The 12,014-nt window shown below is 31.9% G+C and overlaps 1 protein-coding gene across 1 annotated transcript in view; it reads right to left on the bottom strand.

The window, feature by feature from the left end:
- The window catches only part of LOC129216231 (insulin-like peptide receptor), a 239,765-nt gene that overhangs the window by 13,661 nt on the left and 214,090 nt on the right, over nt 1–12,014 (bottom strand). The window contains exons 15-18 of the mRNA XM_054850429.1: nt 11,488–11,569; nt 9,855–10,006; nt 7,426–7,594; nt 6,965–7,067 (exon numbers count right to left, since the gene is read on the bottom strand). Coding sequence (XP_054706404.1) covers nt 6,965–7,067; nt 7,426–7,594; nt 9,855–10,006; nt 11,488–11,569 — 506 coding nt within the window. The remainder of the gene's footprint in view (nt 1–6,964; nt 7,068–7,425; nt 7,595–9,854; nt 10,007–11,487; nt 11,570–12,014) is intronic.

Genomic DNA, 12,014 nt, shown 5'->3' on the forward strand with positions numbered 1-12,014 from the left:
TTTTGTGAAAGAACGTATAAACATGTGCTCCCAAGTGAGAAGGGAAACGTATAGGGTCTGGTGGGGTAAAGTGGTCATAAAATCGTAGGTTTTCAACTAAGGTGGATAATAAATGCAACAAATACTTTAAACACTTTAACTTTTTTTATTGTTATTTTACATTGCATTACTAAAGAACACGGTACATTGAATTTTAGGAAGAAAAATATTGATTTTAGTAGTTTTATAAAGCTTTCTTTTCCCTATGTTTTTATGACCACTTTAGCCCATGGGGTGGGGGAAAGTGGTCATAGCATGGGGTAAAGTGGTCATAGTTAAAAATAGATGCAAAACCATTATAAAGAGCTCTAATACTTGTATATTTCAGTTGTTTTTATAGTTACAAGTATATTTACAAGTACATGCTTGTAAACACGAATATATACGTGTCGTGTTATACACGAATAAACACATTCCTATAGGAGTTGATACACGTATACATCAGATAAATGCATGCACATGCCTACTCAAGTATATACGTGTATATACGAGTATATAAGCATGTATACGTGATTACCTACAGGAGTGTATACGTGTCTACATGAGTACATAAGTGTCACATGTATGTGTATATAAGAGTATATACGCGTATAAACGAACATCATATGCGCGTATGCACTTGTATCTCGAGAAAATACGTGCATACTTGAGTATATATGTGTATAGTAGACGTATATACGCATATATAAGTGTACATACATACATGTACGAGTATACACGAGTTAATTCGTGGATACATCCAGTGCATCTTTGTACGTGTCTACTCATGTATATATAATATGGAAGCACAAGTATATAAACATGTATACGTACACACAAGAATATACGCTTATATACATGTCAGCTTACAGAGTGAATCTCAGCTCATGGGCAAAAATCAAAGGGGTGTGAGAGGGGAGGATAAGAAGCAAAGAATCATAAGGAAGTTATAATCACTGACGCGCTACATGCACACAAAGCCAGAAACTGATGGATGCAAAGCAGGGCACAAATTTGCTGCACAAAGATGATTTTACCTAACATTTTAGTTTTTAAGAAATATTTAGAGCAGTTGTTGAAAGTTACGGTCTGTAGTAGCTCTAATACATGCATCGCAATAAAGGTGCAGCGGCTGATGAAAGTTTTTCAAAAATTTCGTTATTGCAACAAAGAGGGATCTGTGAATGAGACGCATGTATTACAGCTGAAGGCCGCAAATTTCATAAATCGCTTTAAAACTTTCATGTTGTGTAAAATTGTATTTGTGTAATATATATATATACATACATATATATATATATATATATATATATATATATATATATATACATATATACATATACATACATATTATATATATATATATATATATATATATACATACATATATACATACATATATACATACATATATATATACATATATACATATACATACATACATATATATACATATATATATATATATATATATATATATATATATATATATATATATATATATATAAAACAAGAGATACAATTTAAGACAAATTTAAAATAGAAATTCAAAGAAATTGAAAAATCAACGACATTAAAAAAACTGAAAGAATAAATACAAAATTGTGTGTTCTTGTGTTCTTTTACCTTAAGGTATGTTCTCTGATAGCAAGCTATTGGGACCTTCCCTCCTGCTAGACAGAAAGGGCCTTGTGAACTTTAGGACCAATCCCCCCCTTGATAAAGTGTTGGTCCTGGGTTCACCTTTTTCATTTTCCATTTTGATGTTCTCGCTTTTTCATTTGCTTTTTTCATTTGTATTTTGACTGTTTGTGTGAATATATATATATATATATATATATATATATATATATATATATATATATATATATATATATAAATTTTTGACTTTTTTTGCATCCATCAATTTCTCAATTTGCGTGCATGTAGCGCATCAGCATTGTGTTTGTGACCATATGTTCCTTATTGATTCTTACTTCTTATCCTCTCCTTAAACACCTTTTAATAATTTGTTCAAGAATGTAAACTCACCCTATATACTTTTATATCATATGTTTGTATGTAAGTGTTTACTCGAGTTCGTACGCGTATATACGTGTCTACCTGAGTATATAAGTGTTCTTATATATACGAGTATAAGCGAGCATATACGTGTATAGTAGAATGTATAGCTGTATGGATAAAAAATACTTGCAGATACCCATATACGTATTTATTGGCGCATTTATGTGAAAACGTCTATGTACATGTCTGCACGAGTATATATGCGTATATATACGCATATACTCGTTATTTAACCCCACTTACTGTAAAAACAATACATATTAAGTAAAATTAATATTTAATTTGTATCTGCCTTATACCTAAAGATTAAGTGACATTAGAAGAACAATATTCGTTAAGCCTAATATTATGACCAATTTACCCCATCTTACTTAAATTGTTCTAAAAAATTATCTAAAATAGATTTAGCTAACTGCTAATGAGTAAGAGTTCTTGAGACATGTAGGAAGTTTCCTGTACAGTCAATCTGTTCCTAATTCTAACAAACAAAATTTCCCAAGGATGTTAAAATAGGTGTTTAGATTTTAAACACCTATTCACGCAAAATATTTTCTTTTACTGAATAAAATTTTGCCAGTTATAAACTTTTGTATTCAAAATGTAGTTTCTAACTGCCTTACTCCAAAATAAAATTTTCACATTCATTCGAACATTTATTTCTAAGCTATAGCCATTTTTTTGACATATGACCACTTTACCCCCTTGACCACTTTCCCCCACCAGACCCTACTCATTTTAAAGTGGCTCTTTCTAGTTTCGGTTCCATTTATAATGGGATTGGAGGGGAGATATTCTAGCAAGGGGTTTTACTTTTATGTTCATTTGGTAGCCATGGTGAACATGTTATCTTTCCGAGGAGGAAATATCTTAATTTATGACTGATCCATCTATGGATCTTTTGGATCACATTGAAACAACTATAAATTATTTTTGTTGGAGTTCTTCATACAGTAGTTACTTTCGAAAATCATATTCTGAAAAAAAAAGGCAAAGAACTTAGACGGAGATGTGTAATTTACTCAAAGCAGAATAAAAGACGTAACACTACGTATGAGTGTAAAATGCTCAATGTGCATTTATCTGTGCTTTGAAATTTTTCATGCGGCTTTAAAATATTAATTGTTACAATATTCTTCAAGTATTTCATAATATTAAGCGCAAATATTTTTCCTGTTTTGTAGAAAATATATTGTTTAATTTTGGTACTTTTAGTTATTGTGAAAAACAATGTATTTTGCATTTTTATTGTTAAATATCAATTATTTTCATCCAATTTTTTGTTATGATTGAAATTTTGATATATTTTATCATATATTAAAAAATGGTTTCATTTCTGCTTAAAGTATACATTTTATCCATTATTATGTATGCGTACTTTCCGAAAATGCGTATAAGGCTTAGCGGGAGAAATTGCCCCGGCCTGTGCGCACAGTCCACGTGTAACAGCTGCCGTCCTGAGGGAGCGCTATCTTCTGCGGACTGCTGTCCCGAACGGGTTAATAAATAGTAATGTAGAGAGAAATATTTTATGGAAGGGGGAGGGGAGAGAGAGAGAGCTGACCACAAACAAGGGATAGAAGTTGCAAATATTCTCAAGATGAAATGGTTTCAAATTTCTAACGAACACTTAAGTCAGAAATCCACACAAATATTTTATTCATTTTTTCTGAACATTAGAAGTTAAATACTTAGCATTTTTAAAGAAACAAAGCTGTGTTACTGAACAAGACTTAAAGACTACAGGTAACTTACTCGCGGAATAGGGTGGTACAGTAACAGAGGATAATCCCCAAATTCGTAAAAAAAACGATGCTAATGTATGCAAAAGCTTAAAAAGATCAGTAACACTCGCATACACCTAATCTATAGCTAAAACGAAAACTGTGTATGAAAGCTGAAGAAGGATCGCCCATTATTGCAAACAGATTGCACACATGCGCAAACAAATCATGAAAACAGATTAACTGCAAAAAATCAAGTTAGGTTAATCCAAAAATGCACAGGGAAGGGGAGAGGTGTTACTTTAAGACTGGATCAGTTACTCGTTTATGCATTTAAGTACAGTAGAAGACCGTTATCACGCACACCTTAAGACCAGAGCTTTTGTGCTATACAGGTTTTTGCGTTATATAGAGCATTTCGTAAATTTTGAATCTAATATTCAGAATATAGCTATATATTAGCACTTCAGAATGAGTTTTATTTACAATGATTATTAAAGTACTAATATTACATTTATTGATTCAAAAAAAAAAAAAAAATGTTTCACAAGTGAATTATCCTGCACTTCTGCTAGCTTCATGGTTAACAGCTGCATTTTCAACAGCCATCTGGTATTTTCTGTTTACTGTGAGTATTAATTTTCATTTAAAAGCTCTGAATTAAGATAGGAAGATGAAAAACTGTTTCAAAATTTAATTTCCTATTAATTTTTATGATTGCAAAACAAAACAGAGGGATTTTTTAAGCTTCAAAACCTATTGTTTACTTTTGAAAAGTTGTGCGGTTTATAGAGAATTGCGTTATATAGGTGGGCATTATAAAGGTATTCCACTGTAGTGTAGATCTAAAAATCAGTAAGTAGTGTAGATTTAAAGTAGTAAGTAGTGTAGATTTAAAGTAGTAAGTAGCGTAGATTTAAAAATCAAATTTCATCCAGTCAGATTTTGGAAGGTTTGATGTCACTGGAAAGGAGGGAGAAGAAAGAAATAGGAGTGTCTAAAAAATAGATTTTGCACTTGTTTTGTTAAAATGTCCGTAATTATCTACATTCAGTAAATCATCGCCTGGAAAGAGAATTTTTTCTGAAAGTGTTAAAGTCCGGGAATACTTCGCCCCATGGATAAGCCCACCTGCCAGGGCCGGATTTGGAAGTGTGGAGGCCCCTAATCAGGGTTCGAAAAGATCATCATATTTTCGAAAATATCCGATATTTTGATATATACGTATATATCCGATATTTTCGACACGTGAAAGCTAGGATATTTTGTAAAAATTTTATTGTGGAGGCCCCTTTGTTGTGGAGGCCCCGGGGCAGTAGCCCCGCCTGCCCTCCCCTAAATCCGCCCCTGCCACCTGCAAAGAATCGAAACTTTACTGTATTTATAAAAAACAAAATAATTAAAAAGAAATAAAGTACAAGTTAGTTTTAAATGGATTAAAGATGATCAGATGTTCTGAAAATTGCGAGAACAGTTTCTCGTTTCTTATTATACAAAATATTTTCATTGTGTTCATTTTTAATATTCCTCCCCCCCCTTTTTTTGCTATGGTTTAATGTGATATAAAAGAGAAAAATTCTATTCAAATGGCAACAGCAATTTTGGTACTGAGGTTTTTGGAACTGATGTCATATGAATTTGGTACCCAGAGTTCAAATATGACATCAATTTTTGCCCACAAGTTCAAATTTTTAAGATATAACATTTAAATATACAAAAAACAAGTTAATTTACATCTCTAGATCACATAAAACACAAAATAGGGATTTTTATTTCTGTTGTACTGTAATAAGAGATTGATTACCAACTAGACTCTTGGACACGAGTCCCTAATTTTTAAGATCCTCAAAATGACTAAAATTGTAGTAGTTTTACTTAAGAAAACTTTACCTTAATTTTCTTTCATTTTGTTAAGCTTATTCCTTTATTTATCTACCTTTTTTACACGTTCTTAAGAGTGGGATACTCTGCCTCCTCACAAATATTTTGAACGAGTGGTAAAACACCTCAACATCCCTGAAATGGTGGTTCCCCATTAATGTTTATGTTTATAAGGTTTGACTTCAGAGGACCCCGCAAAAAATGTTTATTTTGGGTCACCCACTATATTAATCGGGCCCTGAAAAATATTGTATACAAAGATCCAGCTCATCACACATCGAGCAAAGCGAATATATACAAGTCAAGAACTTACAAATTGACCTTAACTTGTTGAAGCATTATTACTAAACTTGTCAAACTTTTACTGCAACTGCTTCCTTTAAGTTACTAGACTGCAGGCTGACAATAAGGTTAATATGCCACAAGCAATCCTTGTTTAAGAAGCCTACACTTGCTTTAGAAATGCACAAAATAGAGTTAAAACTACACATTTTGGGTAAAACAACAGCACTTAACTAAAAAAGTAGAGCTGCTAGAGAAAAACTAATTTCATATTTAGATTCAGAGCCCCAAAAATATCTAAAATTAGTTCAGAAACTCTGGGCACCAAAGACAAAAAAATTTTTTGTTCCCCTGTGTTATGTGTTTTTTATATTTTTTATATTACTATTCACAGCTTTAATAAATAAGATAATGATCATTATCTTATGCCTTTGAAAAGTACCTAATATTAAAATCCACACAAACTCTGTGGTCCCAAGCTGTGAGAAATTTTGACTCTCTACTGCAATTTATTGCACATCATTGGATGGTGGGTAGCACTTATCTTTAACATGATCATGTAATTACAGATTTAATAAAAGCTAATTGGCTGAACCTTTACCAGTTTTACCTTTGTCACTGATTTTTGTTACTTTTACATTTTTATCTTCTTCAGTCTCAACTTTTTTGCTATGCTCATCTATTGCTTAGTTTCGGAATGCAACTACTGACAACATTTGAGGCAGTGAGAAGCAAAGGGATCGAAGTGGACATTTTCAAGTTTTGAGTAAAACGCGTTGAAGATTAGCTCCTAGGTAGGCTTTCATTGATTTTTTCCCCTAAATCATGCTGTATAGCAGCAACACTACCAGGGCTACTAGTACATACTATCTCTTGCCCCAAGAGAGAGGAGAGGTTCACCTACCATGTGTACTGGTTATCTCCAAACTTTTAATTTTGCCACTTACATCCCTTTGCTTCTCAATGCCTCATATGTGAAAAAAATACATTGAACTTGCCTTTTCTTGTAATAGAAATAAAATGGAACTCCAAAAGATATGAATATAAATGCAACTATGCCAACAATAAAGAGTGAAAGCATTTCAGATCTCCAAAGGCCACCTGAAATATTTAACAAATATATGAGTAAATACACATGCAATCCACTGTAGCATTACATATTATAAATCAAAAATCTCAATTCGAAAAAAAATCTTGTATAACTTTTTGACTTGTTATTTAATTATTTTTTTAAATGCATTTCAAAAATCGCATCAATGTTCCAGTAAAAAAATTGATATGCATTACTTAAAGTAAAAATAAATTTAAAACTGATATGCATAAGAATGTATATGAATTTAGTTTTTATTTTCCGAACTAGTTTTTTTTTTTTTTTTTTTTTTTTTTTTTTTTTATTGTGAATTTAACAAGCATATCAAAAGCTAAGATTGCTAAAAGTTTTAAAAAATAATATACTAACCTTTAGCATCTGGAATAACAAAATGTACAGGTGAGGTCCAATTTCCACTTGTAGCTAAGGAAGTAGCTCTTATTCTCAATGAATAATTCCCAGGTTTTGACACACCTAAGGTGTAATACATTTTCTTCTGAAAATCCCACTGCGTAATGCAATGAGGGGTAGGTTGATGCTATTGGATAAAAACAATGAAGTTCAATGAATGGCAGTTTTAGCACATAGTTTTGAGTGTTAAGAAACATTGTGATCAATAAAAACTAGTTAACTTTCATACACAGAATTTTTGTCACATTTTCTACTTTTTCTAACAACTTAAATTAAACTCCTTTTATCCCAGGTAAGTATCCAGTTCCCAATTTTCCAATAGGCCCAGCATAAGACTAAAAGCTCTAGATTAGGGATCAGTCACCAACAGGCGACCATTTCAGTGAAACTGGCAGCCAGAAAATCAAGTTGCAGGGACCAAATGTGGCAACGAAGTTTTTTTTTTTTTTTTGTTCAGTTTAAATTGAATATTTTCATTTAAAGTAGACCAGTCCTGACGTTTATTGTGTCTATTTGTATTTGAAAATGATCCTGTTTTTACGATTTCTTTTTTTTTTTCCTTGTGAAATAAATCGTTTTTGCTTTTAAGATTTTTTCAGTTCCTAATTCCCTGAAGAATAACCATGTCACATGACAAAAACTTCTGATTCATAAATAAACCAAGCCCTGTTTGAGTACTCACCTTTACTTTCCTTCAGTTATTAGCAAACATATTTCTATTACATTTAAAGAAACTGTAAAATATCTTCCTTATATGCTTATATCTTTATATTAAAAAATATATCCATTCAAGTTTTGTTTCTTTTTGCAGAGTGTCATAATCCCTTAAATATGTTTTTAATATTACCAACAGTGAATAGGTTACTTAGTGCTGCATATTTATACTTTGGAAAATGGCTACCAAAACTGAAGAAACTGACTACCATTTCTTGTTACTTTGGTAGTTCACTACAATTCAATATTCCTAGTCTAGAGCTTAAGAGCATGTAAAAATTATAACAAAATATTATTTTAATTTGTTTATTATGATGTCTAAAATCAAGAGAGCATAGCAATGTAGATTTTGGAATCTAAACAGCCACTATTGTACTGTTCAAGGGGGGGACCATCCAAAATGTGTTCGGCCAACAGTTATACAACAACTAAGTTAGGCCTTGTAAGTGTGCCATGACATGCACCAGCAGTAAAAGATTTAGATATTTAAATGTCATACATAAAATAATGGTCAGAAAATAAAACAATTTTTTAACAGCATTACAAAACATGAAAATTAACTGTATTTTTGTTGCTTTAAACTTCATACTTTTATTGTATCTTCAGAGCTCAAATTAATTTACTCATAACCAAACCACTCAAAGTTAATTTTGAAATAAAAAATATTATGCAACTAACAATATTGTGAATTGAGTCCTGAATACCAGTGAAATACAAAAATCTAACTGATGTATCATCATAAACAAAAGAGTAAAATATCACTATTCTGATGCTGTTTTACAACTTTCTTTATAACACAACTTGGTATTTTAAAAGATAAAACATAACAGGTGTTTGCATTTTAACACTTAACACTTTGAGGTCCATGCCCGAGCATCACTCAGACTGCCATTTTTGGTGAAGCCCGAGAGTCTCTCGGGGTCAAATTTTTCCTCTCTTAGCTATAGAAGTATGAGTTCCATACGTTTCTAACCTTTTTAGATGCTACATAGGAACCTTTTACTTTCAAGATATATATATATAGATGGCAGCACCAGGCAGAAATGACTACATGAATCATGATGGAATAGGGGTTTAAAATTCGAGTTTGTGTGCTTAGAAAAGTAACACACAAAAGCAAATTTTATTAAATAATGTTTATTTTCAAATTAAAACCTATTTTCAGATATTTGTTCAAGATATAGGTAAGTTTTTAATTTAGTCTGGGTAAACTGTTATGGCTAAAAATGATGTTTTCCTATGCAGAACTTTTTTTTTAGTTTCAAACATCCATTTTTCGACAATTTCTTACTAAATATTGATTTTTATTTCAGTCAAATAGTTCCTTTATTACGAAAGAAAACATTTTGAAGTATCTAATACAATAAAAATTACTAAAATACACATCTTCTAAGTATTTTTTAAAAAATCATGCAAAGCGCCAAAAAAAAATTAGTCTGTAGGGAGATATGCGGTCGAAATAGCTCAGACCTGAAAGTGTTAAAAATTCAACAGGAAGATTGGTTTAAGAATTAAATTAATAGAATAATTTATCTGATTACAAAAAGCTATTTCTTCATACCTACAAACACACACATTGTTGAGTTTTGTATGAAAATAAATCAGCAACACAGAATAGTTTATTATTTTCACTTTCAAATGAAACAATATATTATAAAGACATGCATACTTACATCACCCGCTTCAACTGATTTCACTTCAATGTAATAATTCAGTATTAAACCATTGTAATTTTTAGGTTCATCCCATTTCACAGTAATGATGCCAGAAGTAGCATTTTCAGTATTGATGATGATAGTACTCACATCTATATCATCTGCACCATCTGAAATATAAAACATGGCAGTTGGAATCTTCACTTATTTCATAATTTTCACTTTTTAGCCTACTTTCCCAGTAAAAGTCAGAAAAAGAAGAAAAAAGCATGAAAGAAGGCTTAATGCATCTTAAAATTATCGCGAAAAACAAAAAAAAGTCAAAAATAAATACAATAATTAAATAAATATCGAAAAATTAAAAATTGGAAAGTAGGGTATTGAGATGCGAAAAAATGTCTGTCAGTCTGTCCCCCCCCCCCCCCCGTCCCCCCAATAACTTTTGAATGAATAGACCGATTCGAACAAACTTTTTTTTCTTCGAAAGATCTCGCCGAGGACACCTCATTCCCATGTTTCACTTTTTGATTTGAACTATTTTTTGTTCAATTTTGAACAGCTCAAAAAAACTTAACATTAGCGTCTATGGGGAAATTCAAGGCAATTCCGAACTGTGAGGCGAATTTGCTTCAAACAAACTTTGTAGGAAAAATCTTTTGATGAAAAACTTGTATATAAAATATCTTTTTGGTTTGAACAATTTTCCGTTCAATTTTGAACTGTTCAAATCCCATAACATTAGCACCTATGGGGAAACTGAAAGTCAATGCAGATTCCGTACTTGAAGACGGATTTATTTCAAACAAATTTTGTTTCAAAAGCTCTTTGACGCCAAACTCCAGACTCCGACAATTTAAGGGCACCTGACTCCATATCCGACTCCTGTGTTCGACAATTAATCGGACTCCGACTCCCCGACTTCGACTCTGACTTCATAGCTTTGGCAAAAATTTATACACTGAGGACAAATGACCGACTCCGATTCTTGGATATTTGTCTCTGACTCTTTTATCTCAAAATCAGATTGACTCCGACTCCGCAGCTATGGTTTTAACTGTGAAATAATTATTGTTAATATGATTTGTTTTTTTAGATGAGTAAGGAATATTTTATTCTTAGAATTAGCTTAAAATATTTTTAAAATATGTTTGAAATAATTTGCGATTTTAGCTATTTTTGAGAATATTGACCAGGTACTAGGAAGTAGTATGGGAATACGAGAAAGTAGGCTCGTATAGTTCTAGACGGAACTTCTTGTTAATATAGTTTTACTAAGGGGCCACCCACAACTGACGTTACGTTTTCAGAGAAAGGGAGGGTTGTGAAATTGTGACAGTTAGTGACAAGGGAGAGGGAGCAGGTAACAAAATGTGTGACATTACTTTTTTTGAATAAAATTATGCTTATGAAAATCAGCATGACATATGGCAAGAGGAGAGGGTAAGGTGAAGTGTGACGCTATGTACAGGGAAAAGGGAATAAAACTTGTTGCAAAAAGTGACATTTATGGACAGCCCCTTATAAAGTTTTAACACATTTGATTTTTTTTTTTTTTTACAAGGTTCATAACACATAGAGTCTAGAACACTTAAGAGTTTGAAACTATAGCAGAATAATTTAGCCAGAATTCTGGCAAAAATACAAATATTACCCAGTGGCCAAGTTCGAATCGTTGTAATTGCTTGGGAACTGCATTCATCTAGATCTATGGCTGGTTCTTGGCAAGCTTTCACCTATACAAAGATTTAAAAAACTAATAAATAAAAAGTTGTAAAAGCTAATGTGCTAATTTTACTACACCATAACAATAAATTTATGTATCAAACATATGGAACACCAGTTGATTTTCATTTTGTCCAATTTCTTCACCGTCCCGGACTTTTTCCGAAAAAGTGGACGAAATAGCAAAATTGCTGAATGCACACGCACAGTTCATTACAGTCACTAAAGTTTACCTTCTCAGGGAGAGGGAGGAGGGTCATAACATATACATAAGTACGACTGGCAATATGTGTTAAAACTAAGAGTTCCCTCCCCGCTACAGTAAGTCCCTGGTGGAGCATTTTTAAAGGTTCTTAAAAACTAACAGGTTCCTTAAATAATATATAGAATATTCCATTCTGTACCAACTAGAGGTCAAACCAGAAGGATTTTTTTGTACTAACTAGGAGTCAAACT

This window comes from Uloborus diversus, chromosome 2, assembly GCF_026930045.1.
Source record: "Uloborus diversus isolate 005 chromosome 2, Udiv.v.3.1, whole genome shotgun sequence".
Taxonomy (NCBI): Eukaryota; Metazoa; Arthropoda; class Arachnida; order Araneae; family Uloboridae; genus Uloborus; species Uloborus diversus.